Raw genomic sequence first — 21,150 nt, forward strand, 5'->3', positions numbered from 1 at the left:
AGAATTTGTAGATCTGCTTCTATTCCATGCTTTCTACAGCCTGCCCATCTTGGGAGTGTCCTCTTGCCTCCTTGCTTTCAGGCCAGCTCACGCCATGTCCTTACTTCTGCTTTCCCTTTGTGCCTTTCTTGCACATGCTAAGCTTTTCTTTACTACTACTTCCATAACTTCCACCTGTCTTTCTGTGTTTACTGCTGCTTTTCACTGTTCACCCAGCACAACCTCTTTCCTTGCACTGCGCGTGGCTGTGCACTGGCTGTGCTTCTCAGACCTTTGCCTTTACACACAGCACAGACCATCCTTTCTGCTGTGCTCTGGATGCCGACATCTCAGCATGTGCCTCCTGGCTGCGGCTGCTTTTTTCTAGTCAGAACCTTTCTATCTCCTCTCCAACCCGCTCTTTGCACAGTGCTTGCTGCTGCTTTCTCATAGCAGGAGTGCAGCCCCTCTGCTCCCTCCCACCCTCCTACTGCATGTGGATCTGCTCCCTTCTCCTGTCTGCTGCTTCTCTACCTTCTGTACAGCACAATCTTCCACTGCACATGGGCTCTCTTCTCATGCTTGCTTACACAGATCTGCTCTTGCCTGGTGCTTGCTGTGGCTTTTCCTGTACTGTGACCACATGTACCCTGCATCCCCCCTTCTCCATCCTGCTGTTGTTGCAGTGAGAAGCTTTGGAAGTGTTTACTCCACTTTTTTTTCTGCACACAAACGGTGATCAAACCTTCCATGGATGAAGGACCAGCTTTTGTTTGCTGCTTCATGACCCTGAACCTGTGTTAATCCTAGAGTCCAGACCTCTTCCTTGCTCTACTCTCAACTTCCAACCTTCTGACATTTTGCTTCTTTAAACCTTACATGGGTCAAATTCCCTTAAATGACAGATGACTTTCTACTTGCATTTGTCCTCTCTTTCCTCCTTTACTTAGATGACCTCCACTGTGCTTTTTCACTTGGTTCAGATATTTCTGCCATCAACGTGTGTGTGTTGGCACTAGTTAATACATGCAGCACTTGCAGGTGGGCAACAGAGTGCTGAATCGAAAGCTCTTTTTGGGGAGGGAGGATAAGAAAAGCTATCATGCACACCCCTTCCACCTCTTCGCATGTACACATTTCTTTAGTGTCTATTCTTTACTTGCCAGAGAGCTCCCTCACCATCCGCTGGCAGTACTTCTAGCAAAAGGTACAAGCTCTGCCCTTTAGAAGAAGTTTTAGGAGGAGATTTAGGAGAGTTGGGTGTTGCCAGCTATCCCCATGGCCAGTTCAAACCATGGGAAGCCAACACTAACAGGAGCAGTTGCCATGTACTGAGAAAACATTCCCTGGGCAGGCCTTGAACAGCCTGATCTCAGCCAGCTTTGCACGTCCTCTGGAAGTGCATGGGTCTGTCTATGACACTGCTGGTGCACACAAGCCCCAGGGACGGGTATACAAGCCCATCAGGTGCTTGTAGCAACATGCATCCCATCGTGGCCCTTTCTGCATTTACCACTCCACCAGCTAGTGCAGGTGCGCCCAAGGAGACCACCAAATAGGTAAAGACAAGCATTAGTCACCCGTGGGGTCACTGAATTTCTTCCCAGAGAAGAAATCTGAAGGGTGGAGAGAAGATCTGTTTAAAAGAGCTCAGGTGACTCCTAGGTGGTCACCATCTCTCTGTTCTGATTACAGACCTGGAGTTTAAAAGTGTATGGAAATGAAAGCCAAAATCTGACCTTTTCTATGGGTGAGGGTGAAAGCATCTGGGCACGGTTCAAGTCTGATGCTGTAAACTAGTCCAGCTGCCAATCACAGTTATGGCAACTTGTGCCAATGCATCTATTGACTTTCCTCCTCAGGGAATCTAAAAAGCAGTGTGGATCAGGGGCAGATGTTGGCTTGCGCAAGCCTCCTATTCTCTGCTACAACTGGTTCCCCTTGTAGGGTTTGAACTCTCATCTGTGCTGGATGTTTATATAGGGCAGGCAGCAATGTTCCCATACTGTTCTGAAGAATTTATCTGCATTTCAAATGCAGGTTTTGAGCTGGTTTTTAAGCATCCAAAGATATTTAATCTTTCCGGTATGTCAGCTTTTACACAAACAAATACAAGAAGCCTGCTTTGTGCGACACATGTTGCCGGGTCTCAGAACAGTAATAAACCAGTAGGGCTGTGGATTGAAGAGTATGGCATTCACTGCTAAGTTACAGCTGGGAATAATTCTGTATGTCTTTCCAGCCACTTGTTTTATTAAAAAGTCAGCTCAATCAGCACTTCACGACCAAACCCACTGGTCATTCATACAAAAAATGTCTGTACAAGCCTGGGTTCCCTGGCTTTAATGAAAAGCTTTTGATGGCTTTATTTAGGTAGCAGTAGAAATTTATTCCTTCAGCTGTTTTATTCATCTTGCCCAGCTGTGATCTTTTTAGGTTTTATTTTATTTTATTTTATTTTATTCCAATTTCCTTTTTAGCTGGTTTACATGCAATGCTAAAACTGCTTCAGTGCAGGGTTGTGCCTATGCTGTAACTTATCGTTCTGCTGGGATACCACAATCCGCAGCCCAGATTCACCAGACCTCACAGCAGGAGGAGCGGCAGCGTAGGCATCTGCACTGCTGTCATAAAACCAGCTCCAAAGAAGTTTAAGTAGAACTCAGAGTGCTTCCCACAATGGCAGCTTTGTTGGTGATGATACAATGATGGAAGGAAGACTTGTGCTACTGCAGAAGATAGTAGGCGTGGAAGGAATTAAGTCTTGCTTCTGCTCTTTCTCATGCAAATGCTGAACATGCAGAGCAGGGACCTTACAAGCTTGCATGGTAGCTCCTGTTATCGCGACTGTTAAACACCAATTTCCTCTGTAGGGAAGGGTGAGTGGGTGAGTAGGGAGTGGGGGAGTTGGGTGCAGCTGGTATTTGCAGCGGTCTTCTGCTCCCGCGTTCTTCTCCGCAAAATTATATGTCTGTCTGCTTAATTTTCAGCTCATCAAAGCAGGGTCATGATGATTCTGTTTGTCCTGGAGATGGAGTGGGTGTTAAGCACTGGACAAGACAAACACTTCACATGGCACTGTTCGGAGAGCGGCCAGCGGCTGGGAGGGTACCGCACCAGCGCAGGCGCCTGTGGCCTCCAGTATCCTTTGCTGAGCTCTCAGTTTTATTTCTGCTCTTTGGCACTCAAACAAGCCTTTTAGTTTATTTTTCTAGTTGTTCTCCAATTTTTGTGCCCTGTACAGATTCAGAGCTTTGTGAGAGAAACTGTTAAAGCCAATTTTAAAAATTGTCTGTACTCCTTGCTTTGTCTCCTTAATGTGGGGTGGCATATTTAGGTCTAAGCATTTTTGAGCAAAACAATGGGTGACCTGCAACCTATTGTGGTCTGCTATTGTAATAAATATGGACAGGGCCTTCATTTAAACATGCAGTGCATGCTTTCTTCTAAGAATTAGCAGTAGCAAAGTAGGTCGGTGATCAGGTCAGCGTGCCTGTGTGTACGCATGGTAAAAATTAAATGACGTTAATATAAAATACTTGTCCTTTGCTCAGGAACAGCCCACTATGTATTGAGAATTTGGGTTAACTGAAGAGTAAATGGGTCCAGAAGTGGCACACAAGTGGCTTATTCACCTAGAGCTGCCCCAGCTGCCTGACAATAAAAGAAATATTAAGTCAGCTTTATTGCAAATGAAAAGGGAAGTGGAAAAGTATGAGCTCTTAGGCTGAAAACAGGGGTTAGCATAAACAGACTTTTTTAGTGCCTCGTAATGTACGTGGTATAGATGATGTGTGTTTTCCTAGTTAATGGGAAGTGAGACTGACTCAGAATTACTCTCTGAACATGGCCTTGTTTTATATCATCTGGTCAGTCAGCCAATCTAAATGGCATAAAGACTGAACTTAATTTTTAGTTAAATGATAAATACTTTTGAAAGCGTGATGCAGGAATTTGTCCTGTATTTCCTGAATCTCTCTAGAGAATGGACAATTTATAAGTGATTCAAATTACCCACTTTAATTTGGGTAATCAGATCATGCTGGTAGAGGGCTGGGGCAGGGAGAATCATTGACAAATATTGCAAAAAGCTTGGCAGGACCAGGAACGTGGGGGTTTTTTCCCCCAGTGTCCTGTGTGCATAGAATCAATGCTAAGCAGTTGCTCCTTAAATACGTAGTATAGACTCTGAATGTGGAATTAAATTGGATGAAGAGGTCAGAATCTGTCCAGTTAGGTGGTTGAATGGGTCTAGATTTTATTCAGTTTAGACGATGATGTGTGATGCACCTGATGTAGATGATACTTCCCCAAATATGACATAAAACAATAACCTTTTGTTGTATTTGTAAACCTAACTATAATTAAAAAGCAGTATGGTGGGTTGACCCTGGCTGGAGACTAGGCGTCCCCCAAAGCTGCTCTATCACTGCCCTCCTCAGCTGGACAGGGGAGAGAAAATATAACAAAAGGCTCGTGGGTCGAGATAAGGACAGGGAGAGATCACTCACCAGTTACTGTCACAGGCAAAACATACTCAACTTGGGGAAATTAGTTTAATTTATTACCCATCAAATCAGAGTAGAGTGATGAGAAAATAAAACCAAATCTTAAAACACCTCGCTCCAACCCTCCCTTCTTCCCAGGCTCATCTTTACTCCCAATTTTTCTCTATGTCCTCCCCCGCAGCGGCACAGGGGGATGGGGAATGGGGGTTGTGGTCAGTTCATCACACGTCGTCTCTGCCACCCCTTCCTCCTCAGGGGGAGGACTCTTCACACTCTTCCTCTGCATGGGGTCCCTCCCACAGTCCTCCTCCAACTTCTCCAACATGAGTCCTTCCCATGGGCTACAGTTCTTCACCAGCTGCTCCAGTGTGGGTCCCTCCCATGGGGTGCAGTCCTTCAGGACCAGACTGCTCCAGCATGGGTCCCCCACGGGGTCACAAGTCCTGCCAGCAAACCTGCTCCAGTGTGGGCTCCTCTCTCCACAGGGCCACAGGTCCTGCCAGGACCCTGCTGCAGCAAGGGCTTCCCACAGGGTCACAGCCTCCTTCGGGCATCCACCTGCTCTGGCATGGGGTCCTCCACGGGCTGCAGGTGGATATCTGCTCCATCATCAACCTCCATGGTCTGCAGGCGGACAGCCTGCTTCACCATGGCCTTCTCAAGGGGCTGCAGGGGGATCTCTGCTCCAGTGCCTGGTGTACCTCCTCCCCCTCCTTCTGCACTGGCCTTGGGGTCTGCAGGGTTGTTCCTCTCACATCTTCTCATTCCTCTCTCTGGCTGCAGTTGCACAGTTTTTTTTTCCTTTCTTAACTCTGTTATCCCAGAGGTGCTAACACCATTGCTGGTGGGCTTGGCCTTGGCCAGTGGTGGGTCCGTCTTGCAGCTGGCTGGCATTGGGTCTGTCAGACACAGGGGAAGCTTCTAACACCTTCTCACAGAAGCCACTCCTGTAGCCCCCTGTCATGGTTTAACCCCAGCTGGTAACTAAGCACTGTGCAGCCCCTTGCTCACCCCTCTCCCTCTGTAGTGGAAAGGGAAGGAGAATGGAAAAAAAACCCCAAAGGTTGTGGGTTGAGATAAAGACAGTTTAATAGGATAACAATGGAAGAGAATAACACAGCATCAATAATTATATATAAACCCAGTGATACACAAATGCAATTGTTCACCACCTGCAAAAACAACCCGAAGCCCAGTCTGTTTCCGAGCAGTGATCCCACCGCCCGGCTCGCTTCCCCAGTTCTATCCGGAGCATGACGCTCTGTGGTGGGGAATGTCCCTTTGGGCAGGCTGGGTCAGCTGTCCTGGCTGTGCTCTCCCAGCTCCCTGTGCACCTGGCAGGGCCTGGGGAGTTGGAAAGTCCTCGACTGGGTGTAGACACTACAACTACCCAGCAACAACTAAAACACCAGTGTGTTATCAACATTATTCTCATCCTAAATCCAAACCACAGCACTGTACAAGCTACTAGAAAGAAAATTAACACTATTTCAGCTGATACCAGGACACCCTCCTGCTACCAAAACCTTGCCATGCAAACCCAATACAAGCAGAAAACTAGTAATAGTTACTTTATACCATTTGGGGAAGGAAAAGACAGAGTGGATACTATCCAACTCTGGCACCTAAGTTAGAGAGCCTGGGGAGATGACTCCTCTGTTCATGGTGAAGGGCTACTTTAAAGGTGTTTCATAACAAAAACACAAATTACAGCCTCTGGAATAGTCTCGTTTTTTCTCACTCTCTGGTTTTCTTAGGGAGACTGCACTATTAATATGAACAAATATGAGCTTGATGCCTAAAAGTACCCTTTGAACACCTCCTTAAGACTGGAGTGCTATCACAAGGTTCCAGTATACTTGTGTTGAAAGAATTAACAAGTCATGAAAGGAATGCAAAACTTGTATAAGCAATGTATATAAACCTCTTGGGAGAACTTATAGCAGCCTTCCAGTACCTGAAGGGGCCTACAGGAAAGAGGGAGAGGGACTGTTTACAAGGGGATGTAATGATAGGACAAGGGGTAATGGCCTTAAGCTGCTGAAGAAGGGTAGATTTAGATGATATAAGGAAGAAGTTCTTTACTGTGAGGGTGGTGAGGCACTGGCACAGGTTGCCCAGAGAGGTTATCGATGCCCCATCCCTGGAAGTGTTCAAGGCCAGGTTGGAAGGGGCTTTGGGCAACCTGGTCTAGTGGAGGGTGTCCCTGCCCATGACAGGGGGATTGGAACTAGATCATCTTTAAGGTCCCTTCCAACCTAAACCATTCTGTGATATGATTCTATTCTATGATATGTATTTTCCTCAGCATTTATCCATCAGATTTGATGTGGAAACCCGGCATGTGTTTGTTGGTGATCATTCTGGGCAAGTGACCATACTCAAACTAGAGCAAGAGTCCTGCAGCCTTGTTACAACATTTAAGGGACACACAGGTAAGGCCTCAGGAGGAGACCCAATTAGGTTCTTCATCTGTGCTTAGTGTCATGGTGTTTTGACTCTCCTGTGAAACACTAGGATGGCTTGTGTCAGCGTGTAGCACGGAAGGGAGATAGACCTTAAACTATCACTACAGCTCAGGGAAGTTTATTCTTTATTGGTAAAAATGAGAGCGATCAGACTTGATCAGAAAACTTCTATGGCAGAAGACGCCACAATTGGTAGCTTCTAATTAAAGCAGAATGAGACTAGAACAAGTTGTGGTAATTCTGGGGGGAAAGGATGCTCCTCAAGGAAAGACCCATATTTGTAGTCACTTTTGTCCAAGTGGAATAGGCACATCTTGGAGGCACTAACTGCTTGTTTTGCTGCTGGGACTTGTGCCTCATCACACTTTAAAACAGCAACTCTGGTATGTGACCCTGCCATCTAGCAGAAGAAATGGTCATTCCTCAGCATTTTCTCTCCATATCCCTCCTTTCTGATTGAATGCTAATAGCTCAGTCACGAGGTAGCACAAGATAGTTCAGTCCCCATGCTAGGATACTGTGAAGATGCCTATAATATTCCACACTTGCTTCTCTTTTGTAATCTCCTGGGAATGATGGAGATGAAAAGCTGTGTAGTCACACCGTGGCCATCCTTCTACCACGCTTTACTGCTCAGCAGATTCATCCATGCGAGTGGCAGCGGAGCCCTCTGCCTGCAGAAGAGCAGGATGGGGCTTCAGTAGGTTTTCCAGGCTGTTTGTTTCCAACTGGCAAGCATAGTGGCTGCATGGCGTTTCCTAAAGAGACCTGCATTTCAATCACACTCTCTCTGTTTTTTTTGTTGTATCTTTACATATATATATTTAGCTACATTCCTGTCTTCCACTTTCTGTAATGAAAATGGCTGTTGTGTGCATCTTCTATTTCAGGTGGTGTCACTGCTCTCTGTTGGGACCCAATACAACGAGTTTTATTCTCGGGCAGCTCTGATCATTCCATTATAATGTGGGATATTGGAGGAAGAAAAGGAACAGCCATCGAGCTGCAAGGACATAAGTATGTTCAAAGTCTTTCTTCCTGCTTTTACAGGAGACAAGCTAAAGGCAGAAGCCACATCAGGAAATAAATAGCCCAAAGGTTACAGTCTTCACATGCCTCAAGCTTGTATGTGTGACTCCCTGTGATCCACATACAACTGGAATAAGTTTTTCAGCATTGGACGCATAGGCTGGTTTGAGCGTCTGCAAAGGGTGGTGAAAGAAAGCGCAATATCTGTAGTCCTAAGCATGTTATGCCAGAGCTTGCACCTTTGCTGGAAAGAAGAGGGTCCTCAAATGAGAACAGCTGCAGGGAAATTCTCGCTTTTTGGGTGTCACAGTCTTTCCTTCCCCTAGAGGGAGCATCAAGCTTGGACAATTGGTCTCTTTTTCCTCCACACTAACTTTTTACATGCTACTTTACCTACATCCTGAATTCTAAGTAATGTGCTTTACCTATAGGGGCCCTCGCCATCTCCTCAATGCAAAGAGGCTTCATCTTTGCACGTGCAGACCTCACATTTGCATAGCATAGTAGATTTCTCTGAAGAAGAGTAAGCCTGTCCTGACCACTGAGTAGAGATCAGAATGGCTCTACTTGCAATGACCTCCTAGCCTTTTAAAACTGGCAATGCAACAAGTTTGTTTCAGTGTACTGGGAGCACATATACGTGGGACTTGCATGCCAGACTCAGGTCTGGAGAGGCAAAATCCTGTGGTGGTTTTGGTCTAACACTTTCTTACATATTCATATGTTTCTTTTGAGTCATGCTGCACTCTGCTGAGCGATTTGGATGCTGCTGGGATTTCAGAGCACTGCAGAGTTCTTGCTGAAATTCCCGGATCACCCTTGCACCCTACCAGTGGTCCTTGCTAATGCACTGCTGCTAGATTTATTGCTGTGGAAATTAGTTCTCCTAATATGAAGTTAGCTTCTGGATCTTAATCTGTGGCAGAGCTGTTGGCTGGCATACAGCATAGAGACCTGATCCTAAGGGGCTTAAGAAACATTTCACCTGATGGTGCCATGGGTGCTGTGAAGGCAGGTGTCCTGGAAACTCATTCGCCTCTGGAGGAGCAGCCATATGCACAAGCAAATGTGTTAGCATGAAAGTCCTTTGGGTAGACAAGACCAGTGGTGGTAGTAAAGAAAACCAAGTGTTGTGGGTTATTTCCAGTCACTGTATGCTCAGTTACTGTCTCTCCATAATTTTTTTTTTCCACTACAGTGTTGTATGGTCTTTGTTTTCCAGCTTGTAAATAGCTTGAGATGAGGCCTAGTTTTCTTTCTTTTATGAAGAAATGAGCACAGCTTCGGGGGTTTAAACTGAATTATTTCTCCCATGTTGCTTTTTCCTTAAAAGAAGAAGCAAAAGCACCTATATCTTCCACCTTACCTTGGGAAGGCTTAGGAACAATTTAGTGATTCCTATATTATTTATGAAACTCTCTATGCTTGTTAGTGCTAAAAGAAAATCTTCAGTATTTCCTCAGTGCTTCGTTCCTAAATGTTGCAGAGATTTAAAAAAACAAAATTTGTTACTGACTTTCTGACAGAAAGGTATGTTACCGGGGCTGCGTTTATGCATCCAGCTGTGCCTTCAGAGAGGTCCATAGCTGCAGCTCTGTTCAGGCTTCCCAGTGCAGCTGGGAACTCCCATCTCTGGAGCAGCAAAAGTAGTTATCAGAACAGGTCTTTGCTTTTGTGGATCCTACCCTGATGAGCAACACTCTGGTTCTGGTCCTAGCTGGACAGCAAAGACTGATTTGCATCCGATGGGTGCCATGTACAGTGAGGGCGGGAGGGAAACATGGGTAAACAAGTGGTTTATACTGGTTTATTTATTCTACTTACTTGTATACTAGCCATAGATGGTTGATTAGTAACTGTCTTGTTTCTTTTTCAGTGATAAAGTTCAGTCTCTCTCCTATGCTCACCACACTCGGCAGCTCATCTCCTGTGGTGCAGATGGGGGAATTGTCGTCTGGAACATGGATGTTGAGAGGCAGGAGGTGGATACTCGGTTCTTGTTGATTTGGTCTGAAACAGTCTTGGGAAGAAGGGGCCTTTCCAAAATATGCAACTTTCAACCTAAACAAGATCATTCCAGGCTTTAAAAATGTTTTTGGACATGCTCCAGTTGTTATACAGCAATTATGCCATGCCTTTGATAATATGGTATGGGGAAATTTTCTGGCAGAAAATGTGTATTAAGTAGGCTGCTAAATGTCTCTTACCCTTTACATTACTGCTCTGAAAGACAGCCTCTAAGGAGGGCATTGTGAAATGTTCTGCTTTGTTTTTCAGAGCATCATGAAAAGTATTATCAGTTCAGAGGTAAACGGATGGATTGATAATTATTAGGGGTTTTTAAGAAAACAAAACAAGAAAGCTCTTTGTCATCTCTGGAAACCTGCAATCCGGGGTTTTTCTTTTTTCCTGTTCTTGCTAAAAAGACATTTAACTACAGCTTCAATCTCACCTGCTACTCGGTCTTGCATCCCTCTGGTGCAACCACGTGGAAGCAGGGTAAATGATGACTTTTCTGATCCAGACAATAATATTTCACCCACGCACTCCTAATTGCTTTTGTGCTGCACAGCCAACGAATGTAAGCGGGTGCAAAAACGCACCCCGAGTGTTTGGCGCTGTGGGAGCAGCCTCCGCTCAGCAATTTCTGAGACCTGACTCAGAGAGGGGGAGCGAGCGCTGTGCTGAGTGAGTCAGGAGTCAGCGTGGCAAATCCCGGTAACATGAGTCACAGCAAATCTCTGCCCTGTTCCTACAGGGGGTAGGAAGGCACCCCGAGTCCCCGCAGCAGGTAGAACTGAGCAAGGCTTTTGACAGCATGGGCTTTCACCAGCTTTGCTGGTTCTCAAGGGTTTTGGCCTCCCCGGGTCATGTGTGTCTCCCTGGAGCAAGGAGAAAAGCTAAGTGGAAAATTGGATTTTAAAAAACTACTGAAATAGGCCTAGGCAGGAACTGAGCTCCCTTTTTAATGTGAATTAGCATTCCAGTTCGCTCTCTTTAATTGCTAATCTAATGGCCAATTATGTCATCAGCTCCAAAAGTGAAACGAAAGCAGAGCGGCTTCCTCCTTCCCAACAGATGTTTCCTTTTTGCTGCAACTCAAACATTCAGAAATGAAAACCTTTTTTATTCGCTGCCTTCGAAAGGCTACAGTAAGGGTTAAGACTGGCTTGTAAAACAGGCTGCAATGCTGTGAGAAGGCTGGCTTAAAAAGTGGAGGAGAGATATAATTAGCTAAATGAGGGCTTAGCAGCAGGTGCTAACAGGTGCACTGCTTTCTCCGACTATGGCTATATGGGCTTGTTCATGTTATCAGTAGTGCAATAGGGTGTTCATGGTGCAAAACCACCCCCAAAACATGAATGTTTGAGATTTTAATACCAACCTTGGTTTGGGGTCCTAGAACATTTTCTTCTGGATTTTGGCTTTGGTATTTTTGCTCCTATTTCAGGGTTTTCTCTTTGTGATGTGTGCTCACTACTCACTTTGACGCTATCGGATTTTCCTGCATCTCTGCGATTGCATTAGAGTGAATTAAGCCATTTTAACCCTTGATTCTCTATTTTAATCTCTGTTTTTAAAAAGCTGTAAGAAGACAACATCTGAAAGACACTAGAAGCTGTGCTTCTATTTGACTACAAAGCGGTTACTTGTCACAAGCAAAATGTCTTCTTCATCTGTAGTGTTCAGATGCTTAAGAGACAAAAACTTACACACGTGGATGTAAATCTGTAGGCATTAAACAGAAAGACTGTTGTCAGTAGAAAGGACAAGGATTTGCCCCAGAAGAATGAACTGCCTTCAGAGTAAACTGGCAGAAGAAGCTGAAGCAGGAGGTTGCTTTATTGCTGAGGGTGCAAGCTATCCTGGAGCTGAGGGTCTCCGTCAGCCTTACCTTATCTGTGCCTGGCTTTTGTATTATTTTTAATTCTTAATCTCAGCTGTGTTTCTTGCCATTTTACATTGCAGCATGTGAGAAGCCAGTGGCTCTGGTAAGACAACTGCAGTTTGCTAATAGCACTCCTTCACAAAGTATCAAACATTATCAAATAAACACTAAATCTCATGGGGCTGGTGGGAATGTGTTGCAGCAGTGCCAAGGCAATGCTGGCAGGGCTGTCCTGGTCTAGCTGGGGCTGCCCTGCTGAGGGGACAGGACAGACTCGCTTGCCAGCACCAACTTTGGGCTGAGCTCTTGTCCTGGTGGGGCGGAGAAAGGAGCAGAAGTCATCTGTGGGAAGGAGTGTCGCTCTCACTAGGGCAGGTTAGGACAGACGGACTGACAGCCAGCTGGAGAGGGGTCAAGAACCAAGATTCTTCCTGAGAGTCCCATCCCCCGGAGGGTTTCCTAAACGTTATGGGGAGACACACAGCATGTCCCCCAGCAGCTCAATGCAAGACAAGTGTCAGGGAACCCAAATGAAGGGGAGGAGATCGACTGCCCCTCCACATGTCCCCCTGCCACTTCAGGAGTTTCCTGAGCTCTTTCAGGATCTGGCAAGACTTGCTTCCCTACAGGGCATCTGATCCATGCTACTACACACAGGAAAACCTGGCTGCAGGAGAGAGAAGTGCCTTTAATATTTTCTTTCTTTTCTTTACATCTTATTACCCTCTTCATCCACAGTGTGAGTGCAAAACTACGCACTGCATTAGGAAATGGAAGACTTTTCTTCCATCATCTTTCTGTAAAAGGAGGGAAAAGAGAGTTTGTTTGAGTGAATCTCATCTGTCTCACTCCTATGTGTGATTTGTAGCACAGATACCTCTGACAGCAGGAGCACCTCACACAGTATTAAAAGAAAGAAAGAAAGAATAATATAAAATCCACATCAGCATTTCAGATACCTTCCCCTTTCCTCCAGATGAGTAGCTTGGCTATTGGAAATACTAATTGCCCCCAGTTGCTACCAGAAGCAATAGCAGAAGGTAAATGCTGTCCAGACAGGACAGGACAGAATATTTTTATATGCTTAATTCCAGACTTGGAGAGGTGGGGGAGGCTTGTTTGTTCCTGGGTTATTTTTTATGGTCTTATAATCAAACTCTGCTTTGTGATTTGGGTGAGACATGTCCCTCCTGTGTCCTTCAGGCTCAGAGCTGAGCTAAGAAAGACATCCCATGGAACAGTCAAAATGTCTTCTTGTGAAAATGGGGGGTTTTAATCAAGTTTAGTTGACCACATTACTGCACCCCAATACATCTTTCTTGTCCTGACTCTAGGCTCCATTGGAAGCTTTTCTGTTTGTTGCTCATTCCCACTTTGTGTCTTTGTGTGTTGCAGACTCCAGAGTGGTTGGACAGTGACTCCTGTCAAAAATGTGACCAACCTTTCTTCTGGAACTTCAAGCAAATGTGGGACAGTAAGAAAATAGGCCTCAGGCAGGTTTGTATGGGTCCTCTGATGTGCTAACATGGTGCAAATGGGCTTCTGTCTCATAATAGATCACGGTAACCTTTTTTCCCCTAAAGCCTTGAGACCTTGCACTTTGTTCTTACACTGAGTGCTCAACAGTGGGACAATGAGCTCCTCTCTGATCTGGCTTGATTTTGTAGGCAAGAGGAACACACTTCCTTTTTTCTTCTTTTTTTTTTTTAATGCAGCCAGTCCCAATAGCAAATGCTGAGTAAATTGGTTTTGAGCCATCCATGGCTTTAGCCATGTGGGATTTTGCTTATTGTTAGTTGAATGTGTTGTAGAAAGAAATTTGCAGCTGATTTTTGGAGATTGTGCTGGAACCAAAGCTGTTTTCAATGAGTTTGGGTAAACATCTGTAACTGCTCAGGCTGTGTTGGAAAAGGCTTATTGGTCTGCTTGGAACACGTTGCTGTGTTTTCCTGCCCAGCAGGAGAGAGCTGAAGATCGCAGACTTTTGGGAGAGGGGTGTAAAAATACTGAAAGGGATGTTCTCATGGAGCTTGGAGAAGTCAGGTGTCTGGGGCAGAGCTGAGCTGCATCTTCTCTTTATGTAATACTGATCACCGCAGAGCCTGGCTCTCCTGCAGCTGGCAAGGCAAGCCTTGCTGTCCTACACAGCCAGTGCATGAGAAAACGCCAGATGGGTAGCATCAAAATGCAGAAACACTGGTGCTTCTGGGGCTCAAAATGGCCAAAGGAGTTGACTGAGATGATTAGGTGGTAGATGTTTATACTTAGAGGCTGGGATGGGACTCCAGAATCACACTGCACTAATGTAGCCCTGTCCTGTCTCAACCTGGAGATGTTTTAATGTGTCATGTGCTGCTGAGCGGTAGTGTCATCCCCTATACCCCAAAGTGAGACTCCCAGGGACAGGGGTAATTACAGCTCCTAGCCCTGCAGCAGATGCCCGGCTGGCTGGGACACATCTCCTGGGTGCATAGGGGGACTCTTTGTCCTGTCCTCCCTCCCATCTCTGGCTGTGCTAACGAAAAGAGGACAGCTTGGACTTTCTTCTTCCACCTTCTATCCTGTTGAAAATCCCCTGTAACACTGGTCACACTCAGTGTAGAAGCCCTGACCCACAGCTACATCCACAGATGTCAAGTGGTAGAGACAGCGATGATTTACTGGGTGGTGTATGGTGTCACCCTGGAGCTTGGGAGAGAGGTAGAGTCCACCTAGCCTGGGTAGAGCTTTATCTGCCACTTCCCAGTGTCCATGCTAATGATCAGCTGCTGCTGCCCCAGGTAGTGGAGAAGGGGAAAAAAAGCAGGATCCCCCCAGATTTATTCTGAAGTCCTTGCGTGTTTTCATCTTCCCTGGAAGAGATCTGGGTTTGTGGTTGAAAAAGTCTTTCCGCGTGTTGTCTCCTACAGCATCACTGCCGGAAGTGTGGGAAAGCTGTGTGCGGCAAATGCAGCTCCAAGCGCTCCTCCATCCCGCTGATGGGCTTCGAGTTTGAAGTGAGGGTCTGTGATAGCTGTCACGAGTCCATAACAGATGAAGAGTAAGTGTGAACACTGAGCCGGTTTGCACTGGAGCAGGGCAAAACTCCTGCCTCTGGGAGGGCCTGGGCAGATGCGAGGCTCTTGGAGGGAGCAGCCCAGCGGGGTGGTCCCTGGGCTCTTTCAGCAAGAGAAGCCTCTGGGGTGCCTACCAAACTGAGAGGTAAAAAGGGCCCTTCACCCCTGCTCCTCTTGTGCCAGAAAGGTCTCAAAGTGAAGTTTACAGAGAGGTTGCTGAATTAATGACTTGCAGCAGCATTCAAATACTTCCTTCCTCGATAGAGAACATTTTTGGGGAAAACCCTGCAGTCACAGTCTTTGCTGATTTTTTGATTTCTTTCTTCAGGCGGGCACCCACGGCTACTTTCCATGACAGTAAGCACAACATCGTTCACGTACACTTTGATGCCACCAGAGGATGGCTATTGACCTCGGGGACAGACAAGGTTATTAAGGTAGGTGCGAGGAGGTTGCTCTAGCTCCTGTATTTCATTTCCCCTTCTTCTTCTGTGTGGTTGCAAGTATGTTCCACCTGCTTTCTTCCACCCAGAGACCTCTCACTGATGGACTTCTGCCCAGTATGGACCAAAGAGGTCTTGGTCCAATGAAGTTATTGCCTGAAGGGGCTGGGACAAGTGCTGACTGTAGCTTTTCCTCTGGGAAGACAAACTGTATTTCAACATGGCAAATCTGTTTGTGTGGCTAGATAAAGAAAGAGCTAAAATAATGAATAAGTTTATAAGAAAGCTTGAATAATTTTTAAAACACCCCTCACAATGACTATGCTAATTATTCAAGTTAGCAATATAGTGGGTTTTTTTGGTTTCTCTTAAGGCCAGCTATGAACCTGGCTCATAAGGGTAAAAGCATAGTGACATACAGAATGTCATTTGGTCAACCTCCTCCAGTCTAACATGAGCGCTGGAAAACAAAATCAAACTTCTGCAGGCTTGCTGCATCCACCTCTAACCACGTAGCCTCTCTTAAGCAAAAAAAAAAAAAAAAAAAAAAAAGGGTGCAAATTATTTAAAGATTACATTTATACTATATTTTATTATCTTTTCCCATTATTCATTATGTTGTTATATTTTATTGTATTAACAGCTGTGGGATATGACACCAGTAGTGTCTTGATGGTACATCAGTGGAACTTGAAGGGTGATATTTACAGAAGAAACAGATTTCCTAACCCTAATCATATTGCAGAAGATAGATAATGCTGGGCGCATACGGCAGATGAGAAAGGAACTAATGCGTTTACAATGATTTTTACGTCCTCTGCTTGATCAAGGCTGAACATTTGCACGAAGACTCTTTCCACTTATTCTCAAAATACACAAGAAGGTATTTTTTTAACTAATGGTTTGTACGATCTGACTTCGGTTGTCTTGAGTTTGTTTGAAAAATCCGTGTGTGGTGCAATTTTTAGGTTTTTTATTTCATTATGTTGAGATACTTGCTGCTTTGTACAGAGGGTTCTTGGGTTGTGTCTTACCGTGGGAGTTTTTGGTATCAGCATACTGTATAAGGCAATCGGCTCTCCCCGCAGTGAGTACCTATTGATTTGGGATCTTTCTGCTGACCATGCCCTCTTCAGTGGAGGAGCTCCAGGTGCGGCGTTGTGTTCTCCGGGTGCATCACCAAGGAGCTGATGGACTATTGCAATTCCTGAAAGGGCTCTACCATCTACTCATCCTAGCGGACATCATCCAGAGAGCATTTTATTGGTTTGTAGTAGCTAAAATCCAGCTTCCTGCCTCTTTCCTTGCTGCACAAGTCACAAAACCAGGGGGCCAGGTTGCTTAGCAACTAATTTCTACAAAAACTGAAATAGTTTTCCGGCTCAAAGCATTACATGGAGCACACAGACCCGTTTGAGTTTGATGAGGCTGACAGGCTGATTCAAATTAAATTATTGGCAACAGGAACTTTTGGGAGTGTGTGCATAGAGGGGGGGAAGGTCTAAAACTGGTCTAGGTCTGAAAAGTCTGGTTTACCTCTACCTCTACCTTGTGCAGCAACATTTCAGCATTTATACCTGTCTGTGTTGTTGAAGATTAATTTGATTTTCCTGTTTTCCATATGGTTACTCATATTTATTTTTTCAAATGCTGATGGTTTTTATTAATTTCCTCTATAGACCAGAAACTGATATTGCTGAATGATGCCCATTTTCCTGTTGTCATATTTTACATTTAAATTTAAATAAAAAGTATTTAAAACCCTGGATTGACCAAAATTACCTTTTTAGAAGGACATTGTCAAGATGAATAAACAAAAAGCCCTTTTTTTCCAAAGGGATCTTCTCGGAAGGGTCAGCTCTCTGTTCCTTTAATCCATTTCACTTTTTAGCACGCTATTGCTCATGTGCTTCAAAGAAACTGGTGTGGAGAATAGAACTGCAGACCAGACCTACGGCTTTCCTGTATCTCCAATTTAAGCAGGCCTTGTGGTCTGTAGCTGCCGTGACACAGCACATCAGTGGTGCTCAGTCTTGCCCCAATTTTGGACTTTACTTTTCCCCTCTAAAACAGGGAGGCCATGACATTTACCACTACAGAGCACATTGCTACCTAGAGAAGCTTTGTGGTTTTGCTTGAGTGATAATGCCAAAAGAAAATAAAGTTTCTCCATTTTTTGCCTGGTGGTAATTCACTTTTGAGGAAACAAGAAGGTTAACAGAATCCATGGCATTAATTCTAGACTGGTGATCTGCCGCAGTAAAGGGTGAGTGGACTTCTGTGTGCGTGGTGCAGGACTGCTGTGTATTTTCAGGGAAAATTCTCTTTTCAAACATCCTATAAATTGTGCTTAAGCATTTTGCAGTCATGTTCTCTAAAATGATGCCACCTTGGCTTTCCTGGTCATACAGCCTGCTGTTGGTTCCCCTCTAGGCAGCATATTCTAAAGCATATTTTCAAATATAATTCACACATCATTAAAAAGATTCTTTTTCCAACTTGAATGTTAATTGTTTTCTAAGTCCTCCCACTTCCTCTCCTGGAAGCTAGATGCTTGTTTCCTCTTGGAAGGCTTTTCATTGCACCTTGTGCATGTTTTCTGATGACTGCAGTGTTCTTGGCTGACAAAGCTATGCAAGATGAGCAAGTCGCCTGCCAATATTTCATTCCAGCTGGAGAAGATGTATGAAACTTTGTTGGACTACGCTGTTCCATGTTACCTTGGGCTCGGGCCCTTTTGGCCGAAGACCTGACTTGCTTTGCTGTGCAGAGAATATCTATCTCACACAGCGGCAGAAACATGGGAGCACCAAAATGAACTTAAGTCACCATTCAGCACTCTGTTCCTGAGGAGACGTAGTGGTTGCAACAAGCCTGGGACTCCAGCGTGAATCGTGCTTACACTGATGGAGCGGTGGAGTCAGCAAGCTGAGGATCTGCCCCAGGTCAATGTCTCGTCCTTTTGAACATGTAACGTCCAAACAAAGGTGAGGAACTGGCTCCAAAGGAGACTAAATTTGGGAGCGAGGTGTGTTTGGACTGCTCTGCAGTAAACTCTTGGCCAGCCCCTCAGTGTCGCTTGTGGGTGGATGTTGGGTATACAAATCCGTTTTGCAAAATTTCCCTCTCTGTTCTTTCTGACTAAACTACCTGCAGGGTTCTCTGAATTTAAGCTGAACATCCCCTTATCTTGCAGTCTCAGGAAAAACTAGTCTTGACTTAGAAAATGATATAAACTGAAAGTGAAGCTGAGGGGGACAGGGAATTTGTCCCTTTGAGCTATAATGTATACGAAGGGAAAAGAGGTGTCTCTAATGAAAATAATAATTCCTTTACATCCCAAATGAAACAAGGATTTGATGCTGGGAGAGTTAAAATGTCTGCCTTCCTGTTCTGCCATGTTAGGGTAACAATCTCAGTTTCTTCTGTCTTCTAGATCTGCACTAAAAGGGATCTCTGTTGCCTGGTCCTTTTCTTTCTATTTTAGTTGCTGAATAACAAATCTGAGCTATTTTTATGAATTGCATTATGGGGGAGAGGAGGAAGGTGTCTTTTGGTGCAGATGTAGCACCCCACACCCACTCAAACGAAGCGAAGTCCCCTTTCCGCAGGGCTGCTGAAGTGCAGCAGCAGGCTTTTAGTGATAGCTCCTGCTGTGCCAAGGGGCGTACAAACAATGCTGGCCTTCCTCTGCTCTTCGCTTTGGAAAAACTGATTTTCATTTCTCTCTTAGGTGGTGTTCCCTTGGGGAAAGAAGCAGTGTTCTTCAGAGCATCTACCTGCCATTCTTGGCTTTAAAATGAACAGTATCTGTAGCACTTAGGGAGGTGGTGGGGCAGGTGCTGGTCACATAGACAGTGCCTGAGCAGCTGACGTGAGCTGCGTGTTCCAGGTCGCTGAAGGAAGCTCAACCTGAGCCCCAAACATCAGTCTTTTTAAGCTGAAAATGCGTAAAGGGAAAAGTATGTGGGCAACTGCTTGTAACGAAAGCAGTGATGGTCCTTCTGTCTGTAAGAGGCTAACATCATGGTTAGCCATGGCTGAAACAGGGTAGTGCGTAGGGTTAAAGTCAGCCAGCGTAAGCGAGGATAATCCCAAATGGTGACATTAGTATGCTCAGCTGTTAGCGCTCAGCTGTCAGCACTCTTGCCTACAGCTGCTCTTGACGGTGAAGCCCAAGTGACCTCCCCACCTCGTCCTCTTGAACTTGAGGCCATCACCTGAATGCCAGCACATTGACTCTTAGCATATCAAAAGTGATAGCGAGGGTGGCAAGAGTATCTCCAGTACTGGGAAAAGGAAGGATGCAGATGTTCCCTCTGCACAGGGTTGGTGGCTGATAAGAAGACGGATGGCTGGGTCCACAAAAAGGATTGTGCATCATCCAAAAAAGATGTAGGGGAAAAACCAGTTTGCTTTATGTCTGCTGAGGAAATCACTGTTAGAGAGAAATATGGAACTTTTTTCCCAACTGTGTCCAGTTCTGGGCTCCCCAGTACAAGAGAGAGATGAAGCTGCTGGATAAAGTCCAGCAAAGGGCCACTAAGATGACAAAGGGACTGGAGTATCTTTCCTACGAGGAAAGGCTGAGAGAGCCTGCAGGAAAGAAGGCTCAGGGGGATCTCATCAATGTATATAAATGCCTGAAGGGCAAAAGGGGACGGAGCCAGGCTCTTCCCAGTGGTGCCCACTGACAGACCCAGAGGCAATAGGCCCAAACTGAAACACAGAAGGCTCCCTCTGAACATCAGGGAACACTTTTTCACTGGGGGGGGTGACTGAGCATCAGCACAGGTTGCCCAGGAAGGTTGTGGACTCTCCATCCTTGGAGATACTCAAAAGCCATCTAGCCATGGTCCTGGGCAACCAGCTGTAGCTGGCCCTCCTTGAGCAGGAGGGTTGGACCAGATGACCTTTCCAACCTCAATCATTCTGTAATTCAAAGTCCACTTAATGTCAGCAGCTACTGCATGGGTTAAAAAATAAAAATAGATTAAAAAAAAAAAAAAAAAGTCTCTTTCTTTAACTCTAAAATACTAGGGCTACTAACAAATTAGCAAATGCTACATATGTCTGTTCTCGCTGTCCCCAACAGGATTTGGGTAAGAACAGCCAAAATTCTCTTTTGTAGCACATAGGAAATAGGTCTACGATGTGCAGTTTTACAGGGCCATGTCCTTTCCAGGAGACCGCATTGAGCACACGGGATGTTTTCAATTAGGATTTAGAAGACTTTGTTTCTATATGTAACAATAGTATGCAACAGTAACAACAAACCTGATCCTTTCTTTCAGGATGGATTAATGTGCTAAGTCCCTTCAGCATTGACCTCTTGTGTAATATTGAGGAAGAAACTGATTTTTCTCTTCAAAATTGCATGTGAAATTTGGCAGGAAATCTTTGATCCTCAGAAGAAAAAAGTGGTCCCTAGTTTGACAATAACCTGAAGTTCTGGAATTTAAGTTTGAGATTAACTGTGTGTGGTCACATGTGACTTTTCATTGCATTTTTCCTAGTTTTGGGGGATTTTCCCTTGTGACCAGTCTTTGGCCATCTCTGAAATTTTGTTTGCTGCAGGACAACATTGTGCTGCTAAGAACAGAAAGAGGTTGAGTTCAAAGGCATTGAAATCAGTGCCATGTGAGGATGGTGAACTCAGAACAAAATGAAAAAAACAAGGGAGCACCGTCTACTGGCAAAGCCTTTGCAAAGAAGAGATGCCAAGTGAGAATATTATCAGCATACACAAAAAGCCAGTAGTGTAGAAATGAATATTCA

General features: G+C 45.1%; 1 protein-coding gene across 4 annotated transcripts in view; it reads left to right on the forward strand.

Moving 5' to 3' along the window:
* Nucleotides 1-17,867, forward strand: part of WDFY2 (WD repeat and FYVE domain containing 2) — a 72,180-nt gene extending 54,313 nt beyond the window's left edge. For 3 of the 4 annotated variants that reach the window (XM_054835564.1, XM_054835584.1, XM_054835576.1), the window contains exons 5-12: nt 2,970-3,120; nt 6,810-6,922; nt 7,846-7,972; nt 9,861-9,966; nt 13,269-13,370; nt 14,783-14,913; nt 15,258-15,366; nt 16,016-17,867. In XM_054835564.1, coding sequence (XP_054691539.1) covers nt 2,970-3,120; nt 6,810-6,922; nt 7,846-7,972; nt 9,861-9,966; nt 13,269-13,370; nt 14,783-14,913; nt 15,258-15,366; nt 16,016-16,045 — 869 coding nt within the window. In that variant the 3' untranslated portion in view covers nt 16,046-17,867. The remainder of the gene's footprint in view (nt 1-2,969; nt 3,121-6,809; nt 6,923-7,845; nt 7,973-9,860; nt 9,967-13,268; nt 13,371-14,782; nt 14,914-15,257; nt 15,367-16,015) is intronic. The other variant, XR_008578296.1, reaches the window with a different exon arrangement.
* The last annotated feature ends 3,283 nt before the right edge of the window (nt 17,868-21,150 follow it).

The sequence above is a fragment of the Grus americana genome, chromosome 1 (assembly GCF_028858705.1).
Source record: "Grus americana isolate bGruAme1 chromosome 1, bGruAme1.mat, whole genome shotgun sequence".
Classification (NCBI taxonomy): Eukaryota; Metazoa; Chordata; class Aves; order Gruiformes; family Gruidae; genus Grus; species Grus americana.